The sequence below is a fragment of the Microtus oregoni genome, unplaced genomic scaffold, assembly GCF_018167655.1.
Source record: "Microtus oregoni isolate MIOR12 unplaced genomic scaffold, Mior012 000029F_ref0000214, whole genome shotgun sequence".
Classification (NCBI taxonomy): Eukaryota; Metazoa; Chordata; class Mammalia; order Rodentia; family Cricetidae; genus Microtus; species Microtus oregoni.
This window is the reverse complement of record NW_024543088.1, coordinates 568,819-588,279: the sequence shown is the minus strand read 5'-3', so window position 1 is coordinate 588,279 and position 19,461 is coordinate 568,819. Positions and strand designations below refer to the sequence as shown.

Genomic DNA, 19,461 nt, shown 5'->3' with positions numbered 1-19,461 from the left:
AGAGGGTATCTTCTTGAATTGCACTCCACCTATACAAAAAGATTTTTTCACATATGTATATAATACATGTATATCACATGCATTCAGATGCCTTCAGAGTTCAGCAGAGGGTATTGGGTCCTTTGGAACTAGAGTTACAAGCGTTTGTGAGCTCTCCATCATAGGTACTGGGAACTGAACTCAGGTCTTCAGCAGGACCTGCTGGTGCTCTTAACCACTGAGCCATCTCTTCAGCTTCCACCTTGTGTTTTCGGACAGAGTCTCTCACCAATGCAGCTTTTTTATGAGTGCTTGGGATCCTAACTCAGGTCCTTCTGCTTGTGCAGCAAGTGTGTTACGTATTGAGCCATCTCCACATCTGCATTTATTTATTTATTTTTTTAAAACCAGAAACCAGAGTTACATATGGTTGTGAGGCTCTGTGTGGTGCTGGGCATTGGACCCAGGTCCTCTGCAAGAGCAGCCAGTGCTCTTACCCACAGAGCTACCTTTGCAGCGCTCCTCCCCCAGTGCTATTAGTATTCTGATGTGTACTGTTTCTCTCTCACCCTTGCTTGTTAATCTTTATTTCTTTATTAATAAACATTAAGGGTTTATTAACTTTTTAAAGAGATTTTATTTTATTATGTGAATATCTCTGTGGGTATGCACATGTGAGCGCAGGTGCCTGTAGAAGCCAGAGACGGTGTCAGATGCCCCTGGAGCTGTAGATGCAGGCGGGTGTGAGCCACCCGATATTGATGCAAAGAACCATACTCGGGTCCTGTGCATAGTATATGCTCTTAACTGCTGAGCTCTCTCCCAACCCAAGGGCTTATTAATTTTATTAGTCATTTGAATGAGCCAACTTTTGGCTTTATTAATTCTCTATAATATTTATTCTGTTTTACTCATTTGCTTTTCATATTGCTCCCTCCTTTCTGTGGCATTAATTCGTGTTTGAATATGAGTTGTGTATGTAGCTGGTTGGTTCTTATTCTGTCTTCTCTTTAGATGTCTGCTCTTCAGGCTGTAATTTAGTTGCATGCTGTATGCTTCATATATTTTATTTTCCTTATTGTGTTAAGCAGCCTTCCGTCATGATAGTAGGTTGCCAAGATTATCCTTATGAAGAAAAAAATGCTTATTTGGCAATTCTGTGCTGTACTGAATTATGGTTTTACACTGTGGCCAGATCATACACCCTGGCCAACCATGTAGTGAGGCCAAGTCCTTCACCTCCAGGCCCTGAAGCCAAGAGATGGCAAGGAAGAGCCTGGGATCCCACAGTCTCCTTCAGGGTCATGCCCCCAGGCACCTCACTTTCTTTCCCTTGGCCCCGCCTCCTAAATGTTCTCATAGCTCTGAGTAGTACCACAGTGGGCATCAGGCTTTCAACATGTGGATCCTCGGGGACCTTGAAACTCTTTAGTTTGGAGTATTTATCCATTTCCATTGTCATGTTTGGGTTATTCACAAATAGATTTCTTAACTTAAATCTATTTGCTAAGTTTTTATCTCTTGCATCATTTAATTCTACTGTAGCTTCCTTGTCCTCAAACTATGCTTTGATTGATATCAGTCTTTTAAAATGTATCAAGATGCATGACTAGGAAAGGTGGCACACATTTATCATCCCAGCACTCTGGAGATGGAAGCAGGAGGATTACTGTGAGTTTGAGGCCTGCCTGAAGCACAGTGTGAGACTCTGTCTGAAAGAAACTTTTTAAGAAATCTGCTTCACGTCCCCCTGGTAGTGTGTGTTTGTGAAGCACCTCTGCATGGTCGTGGACCTACGGCTGCTGATGTCGTCACCTGCAGATGCCTGTGTCAGTGGCAAGTTGCCCTGTTGATCTTCTGTGTACCCCAGTGAAGCTTCCTGTGGTCTGACTGTTTGTAGATAGCCTGTCTTCTGTTAGCTTTGTCAGTTAGCATCCTGTGTCCTTAGATGTTGTTCTAGGAGGCACACGCTGATTGAAAGTAGTCTTCGTTCTCTGCCTGTGAATTCATCTGTGCCTGTGGATTCTTCCTGTGATTAGTTCTGTAGAGGCCATTAGCTTCCATATTTATATCTGCACCCTTTGCTCTTCCAACTTCCGTTTGAAACTTCATTATTTGGTTATAAACATTCTCTTATAAGTGGAGTATAGGTTTAGTGTTCTTTATTCAGACAGGCAGTATTTTTCTAAGTTGAAATATTTAGTTTAGTTTCTTTTATGTAATGAGAAATCTATTCCTTTGTGAATGAATCAGAAAGAACCGAAGGTCTTACACATGAAAGGTAAGTGCTCTACCACTTAGCTACACCCCAGCCCCTCACTGGGGGATTCTAGGCAGGTGCTCTACCACTGAGCCACACCCCCAGCCCCTCACTGGGGAATTCTAGGCAGGTGCTCTACCACTGAGCCACACCCCCAGCTCCTCACTGGGGTTTTAGGCAGGCATTCTACCACTATAGCCATACTCCAGCCCCTCTACTGCTGAGCAAGGCTGTCTGTTCCTTGCTCTGGGATTCTGAGAGGGGCTCTACTGTGGAGCTATGTTCTCAGCTTAACACATTTGCATTTAAATTATCTATCTTACTGGTGTTTTTGTTTGTGCTTCCACATCCCCCCCCTCCTGTTTTTGTACTTTGTCATAGAATAAACTTTCCCTTCTGTTTTTCTCTCTCCTCATTATCTTGGCCACCTGGTATGCTTTTATGTGATTCTTCTTAGTGGCTCCACTGCTGATGAGAAGATAGGCTGTTAATATCAAAGTCTAGTAAAAATTAGTACATTCCTCTCTCCCTATGGCACCCTCGAGCCATTTGTTCCTGCTTGATTCCTCAGCCGTATGTTCCTGGATGTTGACATGATATGAAGATATACATACACCGATGTACATACCAACTGTTGTGTACACATGTTCGGAGATTCAGGACACATGACTCAGGTTGGTCTCGAACTTCTTATGTAGCCAAAGCTAACCTTGGACTTCTGGTTCTCATGCTTCCGCTTTTGAGTTGAGATTGCAGCTGTGTAGCACAGAACCCTATTGCTGTTTATATATACATTTATTAATGTTTGAACTTTGAAGTTGTCCCTACTCTCTTGCTTTGCTCTGATTCGTTTGTCACAATTAGTGAACCAGTATGTATTATTTAGTTAATTCATAGCTGTGCCAAGAAGCAGAAAGGGTGTACTTTGGTTTCAGTTTGTTATGGTATGGTTGGAAGGCTTGGTGGTGGGAGCAGGTGGTGGGAGCAGCCTGTGACTGTAGCAACTGTAATAGACGGCAAAGTGTTCACGTGTGGGTGAATCACAGCCCAGGGGCTGATGTAGTCAGTAAGTCGTCTCTGGAGAAACTGACTGGCCCACCCACAGCTGTGCCAGAAAAATGCCCAGGTACATCTTTCTCTGTCTCTTCCTCTCTTCGTCTCTCTCTCTCTCTCTCTCTCTCTCTCTCTCTCTCTCTCTCTGTGTGTGTGTGTGTGTGTGTGTGTGTCTTTTTTGTCTCTCTCCTTATTTTTCTTCCTTCATCACTTGTTTTTATTAATATAAAAATGATGCGTATGCATGTGCCTTTTGCGGGGAGGGTGAGTATGTGCATGTGAGTGCAGGTGGCTGCAGAGGTGAAAGGCATGGGATTCCGTGCAGCTGGAATTACAGGTAGTTTGGAGCTGCCAGATGTGGTTGCTGGGAATGGAACTCAGGCCCTCTGTAAAAACAGCACACCTCTAACCACTGAGGCCTCTCTCAAGCCCCTTGAGACCTTAATAAAGTTGGTAATTGGAACTCACCACCACTGCCTTGTTACTAAAAGTACATAGCTTACATTAACTTTTATTCTTGTGCTCTATAATCCTTCTCTCCTCCTAAAGATGCAGTGTGTCTGCTAAGCTGTCGAAGCTAGGCTCAAGTAATCCTCCTAGCTCAGCCCCTAGAGTAGCTGGGACTGCAGGTGCATGCTGAAGTTCCTGACTGTAAGAGCGCCATGTAGGACCCTGCTTTTGTGTACTGAAGGTTTGTAGGGAACTGGTCTCTCCTATGGAATTACCAAGTAGGGTCCATGTAGTGGGACCTCATGCGTCTGTTGCTTCACATTATGGCTAATTCAGTTCCTTAACAGAAACAGGATGACCTGTCAAGCTGAACTCCTGTCAGGAGTCACTCCAAAAGCAGGGACAGGGCAGACCCCACCCAGGGACTGGCTGATGTAACCATCCTTGGTCAGGCCAGTTGTATTTCCTCCTGGAAAGCAGCAGAGGATAGAACTGGTTACAGTGTACCCATAAGTTGAGGGACATGACACACCAGGACTGCAGCCTATTGGCGACGTTGAGACCTTTAGCAAGAGGCCGGGGTGTTGTGATTATGGTTTTACCAATTAGACTTAGATCCAGTGGGAGTCTGTGTGTTTCAGTCAAGAAACTAAACAGTTTCATTAGTCCATGGCCTGGTGGGGTACTGTCGGGTTCAGCCCCACAGGGATGTCTAGCTGGCCTGGTCACAGCACTACTGTACTCTGTGTTTCACATTTGGGATCAAGAAAGAGCAGGCCCTGGGTGAGCCCAAGTGCTGTTCCTCCCTCATTGGGTTTTGGTAGCTGGATCCATACAAGAACTTTTTTAGATAGACAGGTCATCTTCAAACAGTTCAGAGATCTACAGGATATGGCATTTAAGATGTTTTAATAACATAGGTTCTTTTTTTTTTTTTAATGAGAAGATAATGGGGATTGAAGAAACTCCACATAGTGTTGTTTTCTTTGGGGCAAAAGTAAGCCACCGGGCAAGAAAATGCTCCTGCCTTGACTGCTTGCTTACACTATGCTGTCCTTAGGGAACAAGCAGGACACAAAAGAGAGGGAGCCAAACTTTGTCAAGACAAGGCGGGACACTCCTTCAAAAATCCTGCTTCCTAGAAAAGTCCGTTGAATACTCTAGGCCTTTAGGCTGAAGATGGATGCTCCAACATTGCAGAGGAACTTTGGGTGACTGTCCAGGCAGCCAACTGTTTCTGTCATTTATCACATTATTTGGAAGTTGTTTGCTTGCACTTTCTGCTTGTTCAGTTAATATTATTTCTTTCTTGGGTCTCTGAGGGAGTTGAAGACTAGCTAGTTATTATTATAATTTTCCTTGTTTTGTAAGACTCAGAAAAGAAACTCATTAAAGAAGTGTAAAATGTATAAGATATCAAAAGATAGTTTTGGATGGTAATGCAAGTTATGTTAAAAAGTAAATTAGGTACAAGACTTTGGACTCATCAAGATAGGATAGATATGGAGTATTTTCTTTAAATTCGCCAAATGCAAATGGGCTACACATTGTTGATGTATTACTGCCTGCATATATTATATATAGTTATTGTACTTACTGTATATAGTTGTTCTTATATTAGTTATAGCCTTTTTATTTTAGAGAAAAAGGGGAAATATAGTGATTTTTTTATTTGTGTTTTAATAAGTAAAGCTTGCCTATTGTGAACTCTAGCAGCACCTGCTTCCTATGGTAGTCCTGAGTGTTCTCATGGGTGTGGCTCTTTTGGCGTGTGTATGTATATAATGTGTGTGTGAGCATACGTGTGCATTCACTACAGCACATACAGAGAGGCCAGAGGGCAATCTCGGGTATTCCTCGCCTCCTGCTTTGTTGGAGGCAGCAGCTCCTTTTCACTGCCGCTACTCCAGCCTGCTGGTCCAGGAGGTCCTGGGATCCTCCCATTTTCCCCTCCCAGCTTGCTGTAGGAACACTGGGATTACATACAATGTCTGGCTTTATGTGAGCTCTGGGGATTTGAAGTCAGGTCTTTACTTTGGGCAGCATGTGCTTTGCCTACTGAGCCAGCTCCCTAGCCCTCAGCCCTTAGCTAAACTTTTTGAGCTTTTCTCCTGGATTGTTCCAACAATCCAGCCTTCATTTTGCTTTTCCTAGTTTCTGTATGGATTTCCTCTCATTTCTGTTTTAGCTTTTATTCTTTCCTTCTGTTTGTTTTGGTCTCACGTTCTTTTTTGTAGCTTCTCTCCTGGAAGCTAAGGTAGTTTTTTTAGACCTTTGTAAAACACGCTTGTAGAGCCACAAGTTTCCTGTGAGTCCAGCATCTGCTGTGTTCCACAACTTGTGGTAAAGTTGTATTGTCTTCTTATTGTTCCAAACCATTGTTGAGTTTCTCCTGAGCCGTTCCTTTGCCTGTACATTAATTAGAAGTGGTTTGTTGGTTTGTTAATTTCTATGCATTTGGGAACCTCTACCCCTGACTCTTTCGCAACTAGTGCCTAGTTTAATTCGGTGGCCAAAAATGCTTTTCTTCTCCATTTCCTGTGATGTCATTTCTGGCCCCATTGCACTGCTCTGCAAGTGTTTCCTGTAATCTTGGGTGCGACATGGGTTCTGCTGCTGGGGACGACACACTCTGTCACTGTCAGGCCAGGTGATTGATGGCGCAGTTTGGGTCAGTGGTGTCCTTACTGATTTTCTGCCTGTTTCAGATAGAGAAGTGTTGAAGTCTGACATGTACCAGGGGTCCATCTGTCTCTCTGTGCAGTTTGATCTGCCTGTGCTGTGTGTGTCTTGCCACTCCAGTGTCAGTGAGTTTGTGTGGAGGGCGGGCTTGTCTTCCCATCACAGTGACCCCTTCATCACTGCAGAGCCGGACTCCTTTCCAGTGCTTTTCCCTGGTTCATTTGACATGCAGAAAGCTTCCCTAGTTCTTTCAAAAACATGTAGTGTGTATCTTTTTATGTTCATGTGAGTTGTAGGTACCTTGGAGGCCAGAAGAAGGCGTTGATTCCCCTAGGACTGGAATTATAAAGGGTTGTGAGGTGCCTGTTGTGATTGTTAGGAACCAAACTCGGGACCTCTCTTAGAACAGGATGTGCTTTTAACCACTGAGCTATCTCTCTAGCCCAGTGGTTCTCAACTTTCCCAACACTGCCACCCTTTAATATAGTTCCTCATGTTGTGGTGACCCCCAACCATAAAGTTATTTTCATTGCTTCCTCATAACTGTGATTTTCACCCCTATTATGAATCATAATATAAATATCTGTGTTTTCCAATGGTCTTAGGTGACCCTTGTGAAAGGGCTACTCCCCGCCCCCCAATAGGGGTCATGTATGACCCATGGGTTGAGAACTGCTGCTCTAGCCTTTCCTGCTCTCTTTTGATTGGAGTTAGCATGGTATATCGTTCTCCATTTACCTTTAATAGATGTGTCTTTTTGTTCAAAGACCACTTCTTGTAAACAGCATATAATTAGGTCTTGTTTTTTTAATGTACTCTGACAGTGTCTTCCAAAGTGGTCTGCTTAGATTAATTGGTGTGCTTAGATCATCCACATTTAAAATGATTGTTGACATGGTTTGCTTTATACCCTATGTTTGTTCCCGTTTTGTGCTTGGTCACTGCTCTTTGTTTCCTTTTCTTTATCTTCTCCAGTTCATCTGCCTTGTTTGCTTTTAATTGCACATTTCTTATCATTCAGGTCCGCCTCTGTTTGGCAGCATATGAATTAGGCAGCTTTTTTTCTTCTCCTGTATTAGCTTGGACCTAGGACCTTGTGTATGCTAGACAAATGTTCCACCACTGAGCCACACCCCAGCCCCTCACTGGGGGATTCTAGGCAGGAGCTCTACCACTGAGCCACACCCCAGACCCTCACTGGGAGATTCTAGGCAGGAGCTCTACCACTGAGCCACACCCCAGCCCCTCACTGGGAGATTCTAGGTAGATGTTCCAGCCCTTCACTGAGGGTAGGATTCTAGGTGAGCATTATACTTTGGAGTCACACCCTGCTGTGCAGTCCACTTCTTAACATTTTATTTGAGCCCAATCTTATTAAGTTTTCTAGGCTGGTCATGACCTTACTCTGTAGATCAGGCTGGTTTTGAACTTGATGTCTTTCTGCTTTAGTCTCCAGAGTAATGAGAATGACAGGCCTACAGCAGTAGGTGTGACTAGTTTTGTTTTAGTGAATGTCCAAATCTTGGTCATTGGCATTTAGGAATAATCTAGTCTAAGGTTGACAGCACTGAATCACTTTACAGGTTAAGGGATGATCTCAAACTCTCTGAACCATCCTTAACCCTCACCCAGGGACACCATAGTCACTTAATGTGCTGACTTTAAACGTTTACTTTTATTATATTTAGGTGTACGTGTGTCTGTGTGTGTGTGTGCGCGCGTGCATGCTCTGGGTGCTGGTGGATGCCAGGAAGGGTTATCAGATTCCCTGGCTCTGGAGTTATAGATGCTTGTGAGCTGCCCAACCTAGGTTCTGGGAGTTGAATTCTGCTCCTCTGGAGGAGCAAGCAGTCTGTGCTCTTGACTGTTGAGCCATCTCTGCAGCTTCTGGAAGACAAATGAAGGCCAAGGAGAAGTCATTAACTCTGTCCTGTCCTCATTTTTCCTTCTCATCCTTGTTCCATGAAGGACCGACCTTCCTTTCTGGTGCTCCGGCTCTGGGGACTCCTGTTGGTAAGGCCTGATGCTGGCACAAAGCCCCAAGTCATTCTCTGCTTTCCCTTTGACAGGTAGCTTTGCCAGGCACCTAGTAGGTGGGGCTTTTCAAAGTCTAGTGCTCTAGTCTCCGTCATACTTGTGTGCTTCCTGACAGGATGCTGTTGTTCTTGTACCTTCCTGTTTATTGTGTGTTCATGTGTGCGCTCGTGGACACATGATGGCTAGAGAACTTGTTTCAGGAGTCAGTTCTCCCCTTGATCCTTGGTGATGCGGGATCTCTGGTGTGGTCTCTGCACTGCTTTGTGCTTCAGGCAGCCTGGTCCATGGCTCCTGGTGATTCCCCCATTTCTGCCTCCCATTTCCTAGCACTGAGAGTGCTGTGATTACAAACATGCATCACCACCTCCGGTGCCTGCCTCGGTTCTAGGGATTCGTATTCCAGCTGTTGGGCCTGCCCAGCAGCCCATAGAGGCACCATGCCGGCCCTGTCCATGTGACATCATGCTTCCTTTAGGAAGTCTTATCTAACCTCTGCTTGCTGGATTTTTTTTTTTTTAACTTCACAAACGTATTAGACGTTCACAGTCTTTCCAGGACTGGTTTTCAGGATAACCATTTTCCCTTTTCTGAAGTAGCTCTCAATGATTCTTCATAGGGAATTTGTGTTCTGTGTTGTAGCACTTATTAATGTTTTTAGCTGTCCCTTGAGGTTTGAGAGTGGCTAACACCTTACATTGTTTTGGCACAAGGGTTTCTTCCTGGCTTGGAGTATTCACGCAGGCTAGGGCTAGCCCCAGATTGAATGTGTGTGTGTAGCATAGCAACTGTGTCTTGGGTTGGAGTTTTTCACATTGGTGTTCGGTTTTCTAACCCCTGGCTGTCAGCTTGATTTGTCATTGATGGGCATTGACATCTCCCATTTTGTATCAGTGATGGCTGGCACTGCCCCCTCTCTCATTAGCAGCTCATATTGTTCTGGTGACTTGAGCCTTAGAGAGACACCCAACTCTGAGTTCTCGGCCTTCAGTTGGATCTTGTTGAGTGTAGGCGGGGCTTCCACTCTCCTTGGCTGCCTTCTTCGCACTATTTATTTTCTGGAAATACTCTGTAGTGGACTCTTGCTTTTCTACACAGTATGAGCTTTGTCTTTTAATCAGCATATTTAGTTTGTCTTCAGCATTTATTCTTCCCATTTGAATTTCTATATTCCTATTTAGTCCTTTATCTGTACCATTTAAAAATATCATAGTTATGGTTTTTTTTTTTCATTGCTTTGAATTTACTGGAGTTTTCCCTCAGGCCCTCCCTGTTCTCCCTGCATGGTTTCCGTATTGCAGTTACTGTATCCTGGCCCCACTCCTGCTGTCTAGGGATGACTTGTACAAGGTGGTCTGGGCAGTGTAGTATTTGCCTTAATTGCAGAAATGAGGGCCAGCAGCTGTTCAAGAGCCCACAGAGCTGGGTGGTCTCAGCAGTCTCCGCCTGACCCTAGAGGCCCAGATTCCTGGAGAGTCATTGCTCTTTAGTCCTTGTGGGAAGCCTGAGGAAGCTGCAGTTCTGATCTCAGCGAAGAAGTGCAGCAACCACAGGGCAGATGAACTTGCCAGCAAGGCACAAAAGCAAGCTGGCAGAGAGCTGAGCTTTCTTCTGGGACCTCCTTTTATCTGGCTGGAAGGGGCAGGCTTTTCCACTGAAAATCACCTCAAGCAAGTCCCCACAGTTCTATCAGCAGTTTGTCCTTCAGTTCATCCCAGATCAAGTCATGTTGCCAGCCAAGATTAACCATCCTGCAGCCCAAAGGTAACCTTTCTCTCTTAGTGCCACTTCTCCCCTGAACTCTGATTTAAGACTCTCAAAGGAGCCACAGTGTAACTCACTAGATCTCACAGCGATGAAACGAATGTGGAAGGATGGCTGTTTCCACTTCCTCCTTGCCAGCCTTTAATTCACCTCGAGAAGGTTTTTGATGAGTGGATTGATTCTGTCTTCTCTGTGCCTTCTGCCGGTGTGTCCATCTGGGCTTGACATGGTGTGTGATTTGATAGTTATCTATCTCTAGCTCACAGGTTTTGCATGTAGGTTTGTGACTGCAGACTCTCAGCAATAGACTTTCCTGGGTCTTCCCATCTACCCAGCATTAAGGTGGCATGCATATGGCAGCCATCCTCAGTGTGGTGATGGGTCTTACTAGAAGTTTGTCACTGTGGCCAGGGGCTGTTCTCTCCGGGGCCCTCACCTGGCTGCCCAGCTGATCTGGCACTGCAAACCCTGCTCCTCTCCTGCTTGAGGCCTGTTATCCCAGCCCTTGGTGGCCTGTGGCTTTGCAGGGAGGTTTCTCTTGGGACCCATGTTCACTCTGTATAGCCTCATCACCCATGGTTGTAATTGGTCGATTACTTCATGTGGTTACTCACTGCTCACTTGGGTCATGATTGGTCAGTGAAGCCCTGGGAATTCGAGAGGACAGTTCCATGGTTGGGAGTGAGCAGCCACCCCTCACAGAGATAGGTGGAGGTGGTACTGTGTTGGTTGGTGTCACCAGGCCTGGCTTGTTGTCTGATGTCCTCTGTCAGGCTGGATGTACCATGTAGGGCCTTTTCTTCTCTTTTGACCCTGAAAGCAGGCTTTTCTCATGCTTACGGTTCTAGAATGTTCCAAAAGGAAACAGCCAGAAAACCCTGATGGGACTATACTTAGTCTAGACATCCCTGTTCCCTGTGAACTGGGGCTTGGGCTCTGGTCAGTCATGCCTCTGCTGTTGTGAGCACCAAGGAGCAGCTCTGGCTGATCAGAATGGAAGCTCCTGTGGTTCACAAGGCCACTGCAGCTGTTCAAGCACCTGCACCTTCCGACAGACATGCAACCTCCAGTGTGACATGGTATCTTGTGGCTTTCTTACTTTCTGGAACCTCTTTCCACTAGTGTGAATGTGCAGGGTGTATGCCAGGATTGACTCTAGAGACAGACTTCTGTCCAAGTCGCCTGTGTGCCTGGTGTGTTGAGATTCCCTTGGAATGGATACAGAGAGGGCCTGGGTCCTCTAGAGAGGACTTAAAGCTCTAAAGACCTTGAAGACTCCCTTATGGTGAGGTAAGTGGAAGAGCACAGGGCTGGGGGCATAGCTAGAGCTAGAGGTAATGGAGCCAGGACGCTTGGTAGGGAGCCATGGGCACCCCCATCTGTTCATCTCTTTTAGGGTGGGGTACAGCCACGTTCTTCTGATGGAGATAAACTTGTTAAAAGAAGGGCTTCTGTTGCCTACCAGGTACTGATTGCACTGTGGAGGCCTCTATGCCTCTAGCGCACTTCTCTTGGAGTGCCCCGTGAGTGGCCCTGAAAGAAGTAAGCAGGGACGGGATTCCCAGAGTTGGGTGGACTTCCACAGCTGCTGGTGCTGGGAGCTAATTGGGAAAGCTCTGCAGGCATGATTTATTTGTTCATAAGAAAGCCTTGTGAGGTGACTAAGAGTTGAGTGGAGGAGCCCAGACAAGGAGCGAGGCCATGGGGGCAGCGGAAGGACCGCAGGATGCCTGCGGAGAGCGTCCCTGCATAGAGGCCCTCAGAGGCTTTTCAGTCAGAACTGCAATGAGTGGGCGGCCAGTGAGTCAGCACTGGCAGGGGAGGATGGGAGGGGCAGCTGAGAGGAGGGGAGAGAAGAGAAGAAAGGAGTGAGGGAAAGGGGCATTGCCTGCACTGAGTGTAGGTTCTGCTCCCAGCTGCTCTGCAGGGTGGAGGGGCCTCTGGGAATGGGGAGAGACTCCTAGGCTGACACACAGGTACCTCCAACCCTTTTGGTGAGGGTGGGAAGTGACGAGGGTTGCCTTGAGCCTTTTATTATCCGTCCAGCACCAGGCTCCCCTGCAGCCTGAGCTGGGCTTCAGAGCAGCATGTGCACTGGCCTTGAGGGTCACTCATGTTCACTTCAAGCAGGGATGTTTGACACGGAGAAAGCTTCTGTGATAAGAGAAAGTAGAGGATGGCAGTGACGCATACACCCACACGCCAGACTGCTGTGTCACCTTGAGGGGGTGGGCTCCTTGCCTCTTACCTGATAGTCCAGTATCTCAAGCCTCAGGGAGACAGATTTTATTCTCTGGGGCACGGAGCAAAGCGATGTCCTGCCAGCATTGTTCTTGAAGTTTTTGGCATGAGTTCTGGCTTGTTCTCTGGAGGGGCATCAGACTGCAGGCTGGTCCTCTTCTCCACGTTGTCCCCTCTTTCTCATGGTGCACTGGAGGCTGGTGAAGAACTATTCCCTGGGTTGGGCTATGTAGTAGTCTGAATGAGAAATGTCCCCTGTAAGCTCATATATCTGAACATTTGGTCTCTGCTTGGTGGCACTGATTTGGGAGGTTGTGGAACTTGAGGAGGCGGGGCCTTGCTGAGGAGCATAACACTGGGTACAGGCCTAGAGAGTGTACAGATTTGCCCGCTTCTAGTTTGTGTTCTTGTTGGTGTTTGCTCTTGAAGATGTGATTTCCTGTTCCCCTCACCCCTATCCCATTATAGACTTTTCCTCTGGAACCTTAAGACAGAACAAATCCTTTCTTCCATAGTTGCTTTTGGTTGTGGTGTTCCATCACAGCTACAGAAAGAAACTATTGTGTGGTCTTCATGTCTTGCTCTCTGGCCAGGCCCCGTGGGAACCACCTACACTGCCCTCTGGCTGGGGTGTACTTTTTTGCATGCACCAGGTGCAGCCTGCATGTTATGGTCACCTGTAACCACCTGCTGTCTTTTTAGCACTCTGGCCCCTGGCCTGTTCTTGCATCCTCTGCCCCAAGGCCCAGTGGGCTGTGCTATTATGACCTCCATGGGCTTAAATGGGCCTTCTCCATGCCAAAGCCAGGTTAGTGAACTTTCACTGGTGGGTGAAAGATAAGTGACAGTCACACAGCGCTCTTGCGGGGCATCCAGTGTTATACAGGAGCAGGGATACTGATTCCTGTACCCCATGTTTGTTGCTTGTCCTGTGATGGTCATCTGTGGCCCCTTCTGGCTTGGCTGGTTGAGTCCCTCCTAAATGTTGCCATGGAGGAAAGGACATTGTCAAGAGGCTCAGGTTCCAGAAGGCAGTGATTTGGAGTTCCTGGGTCCTGAAACAAGTGACTGTATGTGTATGCCTCAGTTTCCCTTCTAGAAAACCACTGTGAAGCCCTGGAGTTCTTTAATAGTTTTGTATGCAGCACTTACCAGATTGAAACATTCACCTGTGGAGGGAGGGAGGTGGCTCAGGTAGGGTGTGGGGTGGAGTCTGGGGTTATGACTCAGGAAACCACAGGAGACATGGCTCCAGAGTCATCCCCCCCCCCAAGGGTTATATAATCAGGAGACATGGCTCCAGAGTCCCCCCCCCCCTCCAGGGTTTTATTAGCAGGAAGCATTTGCTGGGGAGAGGAGACTCTGGAGCTGCCAGCAAGCTGTGTGGGGAGCTCTAAGGATAAAGCTTTGTGGGGTCATCAGCATGCTTGGGTGAACTTTTCGGTGATGCAGCTGCGCCGGTGACCCATGCTTCTATAAATGCACCCAGTTAACTTATGGTTCATCATCTAGACGTGAAAGAAGTCCTTTCTTTGGGTCTGTCATTACTCTCTCTAGCTAGGAGTGAGTTGAAAATGGCCATGTAACATAGCTTTAGTTAGCCATCCCCATGTGTGCATAATCCCCCCCCCATGTGTGTATGTATATATGTTCATGCCCTGTAGGTCAGACCACAACTTGCAAGACTCAGGTCCCTCCTCCACCATGTGGGTCCCAGACATCAAATTCCGATCCTCAGGGTTGGTAGTTACTCATTGAACTATCTTGCCAGCCCCCACCCCTTTAAGACACAGTCTCTCACAGAGTCCTAGTCTGGCTGATCAGCCAGCCCTGGAAGTTTTCCTGTAGCCACCCTACCAGTGCTAATATAACTAGCATGTCTCACCACACCTGGCTTTTTACATGGCTTCTGAGAACCAAACTCAGGTCCTTATGTTTGTACAACAAACCCTTTACCCATTGAGCCATCTTTCTGGCTCCTCTATACCACTGTATGATACCACCAGGTTTTTACTCAAGTTCGTCACCATTGGCTGTCTGACAGCTAGGATGGCCGCTGGCCTGTCCTGACCCAGAGAGGCACTGCCCAGAAGGCCACCCATCCCCTCTGATTGTCTCAGGTGGTCTTGAGGCCCCACCCTCAGTTAATGACTTCCTCAGGAAGACTGTCTGCTAGTACTCTCTCCTTGCCATTAATTATGCGGTGAGCAAATTTGATTGCTTTCAAACAGGATTGTTCTGTACCCGAGGAGAAGCACTCAGTGGAAAATGCCATTTTGTTTGGTGCTTGGTGAGCAGGTCTTTAGGGCTCTGTGGGCACCACCCAGGCGCTGATTTGTGCTGCGATGAATCACCTGTGCCCGCTCGAGTGGCATCGCTCACTAAAGAGCTGTTACTCAGTTGCACTACACAATACTCTCACTGTGATGGCCATTCCTTGAAAAGACAACAACAAACTTCTCTGGTTCTATTTTTCTTCTGCGCCAGCCTGGAAACACTGGAAGAGAGAAGCCCAGCGAAAGGTGGCAGCGGGGAGATTTACCGATCAATAAAAGAGACAATTACAGTTTGTTGATGAAAGGAAATCCCCCGCCCGGCCTCTCGTGGCATTGACACTCTGCTAATGATAACTTGGGTAACCAGCTCGAGACGATAAAAGTCAATGGGAAGATATAGGATTTCAATAAAGTTATGGCACTTCATAAACCTTCCCACGGAAATAGATCGCCCCCAGACCTGTGACCAGTTCCAGCTGGATTTGGAACTTTAATTTCTCACTTATTGAATTTTTTTGGCACTCACTAATTATGAATTCTGTGCCGAGGTGATAACTGGATCCCCTGCCTGGGAGAGAAGAGAGCCCAGACGAGGCTTTGGAGGCCCATGGGCCAAGGGGAGAATGCTCTTAAATATTAGGGGCTTATAGATAGGCAATGTTGGTGCTGAGGGTGACTGAGTCCGGATGACACAGTCAGGACCTCAGCCACATTGGAAAGTCCTTGATGGCTGCTGGTGCTGCTCCTGGTGCCCATGTGGTCTGAGGGAGCTGGTCCGTGAAGGTCATAATTCCCCCCTGAGCCTCTTCTCGTATGGATAGATGTTTCAGGTCACGTGGGAAGAAACCACTGGCCAGGGACATAGTACAAGGTTGTGGGGGCCACTCTGAGCGTGGGTATGCGGGAGTATATAAGAGCCATGTCCTGTCCATCATCCTGAGACAGCACTTGCCAATGGTAATAAAATCCTATTGTTTTCACGAGCACCAGTTGACTGCAGGACAGCTCACTGGACACTTTGTCCATAGCAGTATTGATCCACATAGCTACCCTTGTGACCGCTTTCTTGCTGAGGGAGAACTTGAAACTTGGGGTGACTAGATAGCTGGCCACAGAGCAGAGCTGGGGTTGGAAGCTGCTTCTTAGAGTAGGAGCTGTCCCCTCCTTCCTGAGCTATGCTGTCTGTCCTCTGCATCCTCATTGCTGGCTGCATGAATGGGCAAAGCTCAAGCAGAAGGTACCAAGCGTATCAGCAGGGATGCCTCAGGTTCCGGTTAGAAGCACAGAGCTGGGCTTGCTTAGACCTGCAGGATGCAGAGCGTCATCACATTACCCAAGGTGATGTTCAGAGGAGGTTGGTAAAACTGGGTCCTGGCAGACCTGCACCTCTGGAGGAAGGAATTTTCACCCCCACTTGTGTACTCCATTGAGCTCTTGGGAGGTGACATCAGGGTAGGGGGAGTCCCCAGCTTGAACCTGGAAGTTTGGGCTGGACCTCCTAGGAGTGAAATTTGTGTCCAGAGGAGCCCAGTGGCACTGCAGATTTGGGGCCATACCTAAGAACCCGAGTCATGGAGAAAGAGAGAATGCAGTAAGCTGTCTGGGGAGGCCAGGCTCCCCAACAGTGCTGTGCTCCATATGTGGCCCCCAGAGCATCTTGACTGCCCACACAGGGCAGGCTGCATGTCTGTGGTCTTCCTCCTGGCAGGGTGGAGTGTGTTTCCATTCAGCCCCTGTGACAGGTCTCTTTAGCATTCAAGGGAACCTGGGTCCTAGTCTTGGCAGCATCTGTCCACTGCTAGCTTTCTGGTTCAGTCTGTCAAGCTTAGGATCTCTAGTGTGCACAGACCAACCGAGGGTTAGCCAGAACTCCAGCTGCCACTCCCACTCCACTGAGTGCGAAGGCGGGAGTGCTGGGCATGGCTGGACAGGCCGGCGGCCTCATGTGTCTGTGGGTTCTCTGTGGAGGTGAGGTTCTAGCTGAGAGACCTCAGCTGTTTCTGGAGCCATAGTGTCTCTGGGCACTTAGTGCATTAGTTAGGACAGAGCCATGGGTTTTGAGTGCTCAGATAGGGCAATGCTCGCTCACCAGGCTTGTGTTCTTGTTCTGCGTGTCACTGCTCAGGAGTCACATCAAGTCAGTATCCTCCCCAGCAGTGTTGGAGTGTGGTGCTGGCAGGCTTGACTTCTGCCTTCGCTGACCCACTGAAACTGAGTCTGGAACTCTGCATGCCTGGGTCTCTCTCTGTTTCGGGCTCTTTGGAGGTGTGCACCACTGGCATACGGAACCAGGGCACAGTCCTGAGCTTATTGAGTTCCACATGCAGGGATCTCTGAGGCTCCCATCTCTGTATTCCCCCCAAGCTACCTCACACACCATCCCCACCTGATCTGTCTGTCTGTGTCCTCAGGAGCGAGACGGCATGCGTGCCATCCTGGGATCCTATGACAGTGAGCTGACCCAGGCCGAGTACTCAGCCCAGCTGACACAGCGCATGTGGGAGGCCGAGGACATGGTTCAGAAGGTGCATGCCCACAGCTCGGAGATGGAGGTAAGTGGGTGCCGTGGATGAGTGGGGACCATGTTGGGGGGGTGCAGCCATGGGGATTATTTTGATACCTGCTCTACTTCTATGGCACTTGGAGGTCAGAGGTTTCCAGGCAACCCTAGGCAGCAGAGGTGGGTGTTAAGGGGATTCAGGGTGAGGCAAGGCCTCTGCCAGCTCAAGTTGTTGCCAGGTGCCTTGAGGACGATCTATGCCATGTAGCCATGTGGTCCCCGTGGAAGCCTGCTTCCTCTCACTGCATGTTCCTGTGGTGTTCCTGTCTAGGGGTGTCTTCCAAGCAGTCTGTGGCTTCTTGTCTCTCCCTGTCACCTCCTACAGTATTGTGAGTCTTCTGAAGTCTCATTTTGCTTTAGTGAGGGCAGAGACAATGTCCCCTTTTGAAGAAGAGATAACTCTTTGGCCCCTGTAGGCTGCTAGGCACTGGGAACCAGTGCAGACCACATCTGGCCTCTCCTCCTGACTGTTCTGTGCCAATGCAGGACTCCTACCTGCTAAGCGCTGGTATTCCCTGTGGTGCGCTTCCCTGAAAACCACTCCAGATGCAGGGGGAAGCACATGCTCACCTTCCAATAAGGGGATGGAGGTTGCTTAGTTCTCAAGAGAAGCTAAATGACCATCTAAGACAAGGTGGATACTGCCTGTCGGGAGATCCACACAGCTGTGCCTCCAGAGGCTGCCTGAGCCTGCTCTGCACCCACTTTTCAGTTGTATCTCTGCGCTTGGCTCTGGCTGTGACCCTAGAAGCGGGGCTGTCATTGCCCACATTGTAATGACAAGAGAGCTGATGCCCAGAAGCCCAAGACTGAGCCTGAGCTGCCAGGTGCCTGTGAACAAAGCTAGGTCTGCCCTGAAGCACTGCCCACCTGCAGACGTCCTGGGCCAAGGCCTGCGACACAAGCTGTGGCTCGTCAGCTCTTTTGGTGTCCATGCTCACACCTGTTGGGCTAATCCTTGACCTTGGTGTGATGTGCACACACTCGAGAGGTGCCGCTGGGCCAGCCATCCTGTGTAGGCAGCTTGACTCTTGCCCAGCCAGTGCTCCTGGTTGTCTACCTGGAGAAGTGTCCAAAGCGACAGCCAGAGTGGAATGGGGCCACATGCATTTCCCAGAGAGCACTGGAGTCCACACTGAGCAGGGCCTTTCCCTAGGGATGCAGAACCTTTGGTGAGAGGGGCGTTTAATAGACAACTGTGAGCTGGCCTGGTGGCACAGGCCTACAATCTAAGCTGCTTGGGAAACTGAGGCAGGAGGGTAGTAAGTTCCATGTCAGCCTAGGCTATAAAGTGACTTTAAGGCCAGCCTGGGCAGCTTAATGTCTGCCCTAAGTAAAAAGAAAGTGGAGGATATAGCTTAGTTAGGGGCTGGGGTGTGGCTCAGTGGTAGAGCACCTGCCTAGAATCCCCCAGTGAGGGGCTGGAGCAGGGCTCAGTGGTAGAGCACCTGCCTAGAATCCCCCAGTGAGGGGCTGAGGTGTGACTCAGTGGTAGAGCACCTGTTAACTTTCATGAGTCCCTGCTTAAATCCTTAGTACTGCAGAAGCAAGCCAACAAATATATAGATGAAACCCATGATAACCACAGAATGAAGTAGTGTTTTAGGTGTGAGGTGGAGAGTTGTGGGTTCTTGTGAGAGAGTAGTCAGAAGCTCCTGACATCACTGTACCACGTCTGGGACACTAAGGATGCCCTTTTGATCCCACAGCCGTGAGGATGGCTACAAGCTCTCAGCGGGAAGATTGGAGAGTGACAGGAGTGGGAGCTGCTGAGCTCCAGCTCTGGGGATGGCTGGTGACAAGGCTGTGCCATGGTGAGGAAGCCATGCTCCAGGCGCCCTCCTGTTCTTCCTGCCTGTGAGATTCTCACCAGGTGCACTGGGCCTGCACTGTCCTTGCTTGGAGTAGCCCTCACTGACTTTCTTGGCAGAATGGACCAAACCCATGAATGTTGGAGACCCACTTGGGTCCTGTGTTGATTCCCACCGTGCTCCCCAACACCCGGCTGCACATCCATCCCCAGGAGTGTGACCCACTGGGTCTGCTGTGAGCTGCTGCATCCCAGCCCTCCACCCTTATTTGAAAGGTTAATTCAGGCTCCAGCGAGCTGTGCCATCATCAATGTAAGTGTGTTAATAGCCGTTTTATTACAGCACATTTAG

The 19,461-nt window shown here is 48.3% G+C and overlaps 1 protein-coding gene across 1 annotated transcript in view; it reads left to right on the top strand.

The window, feature by feature from the left end:
- LOC121464955 (mitotic spindle assembly checkpoint protein MAD1) overlaps positions 1-19,461 on the top strand; it is a 319,326-nt gene that overhangs the window by 162,103 nt on the left and 137,762 nt on the right. The window contains exon 12 of the mRNA XM_041678089.1: positions 17,151-17,291. Within this exon, the coding sequence (XP_041534023.1) occupies positions 17,151-17,291 (141 nt within the window). The remainder of the gene's footprint in view (positions 1-17,150; positions 17,292-19,461) is intronic.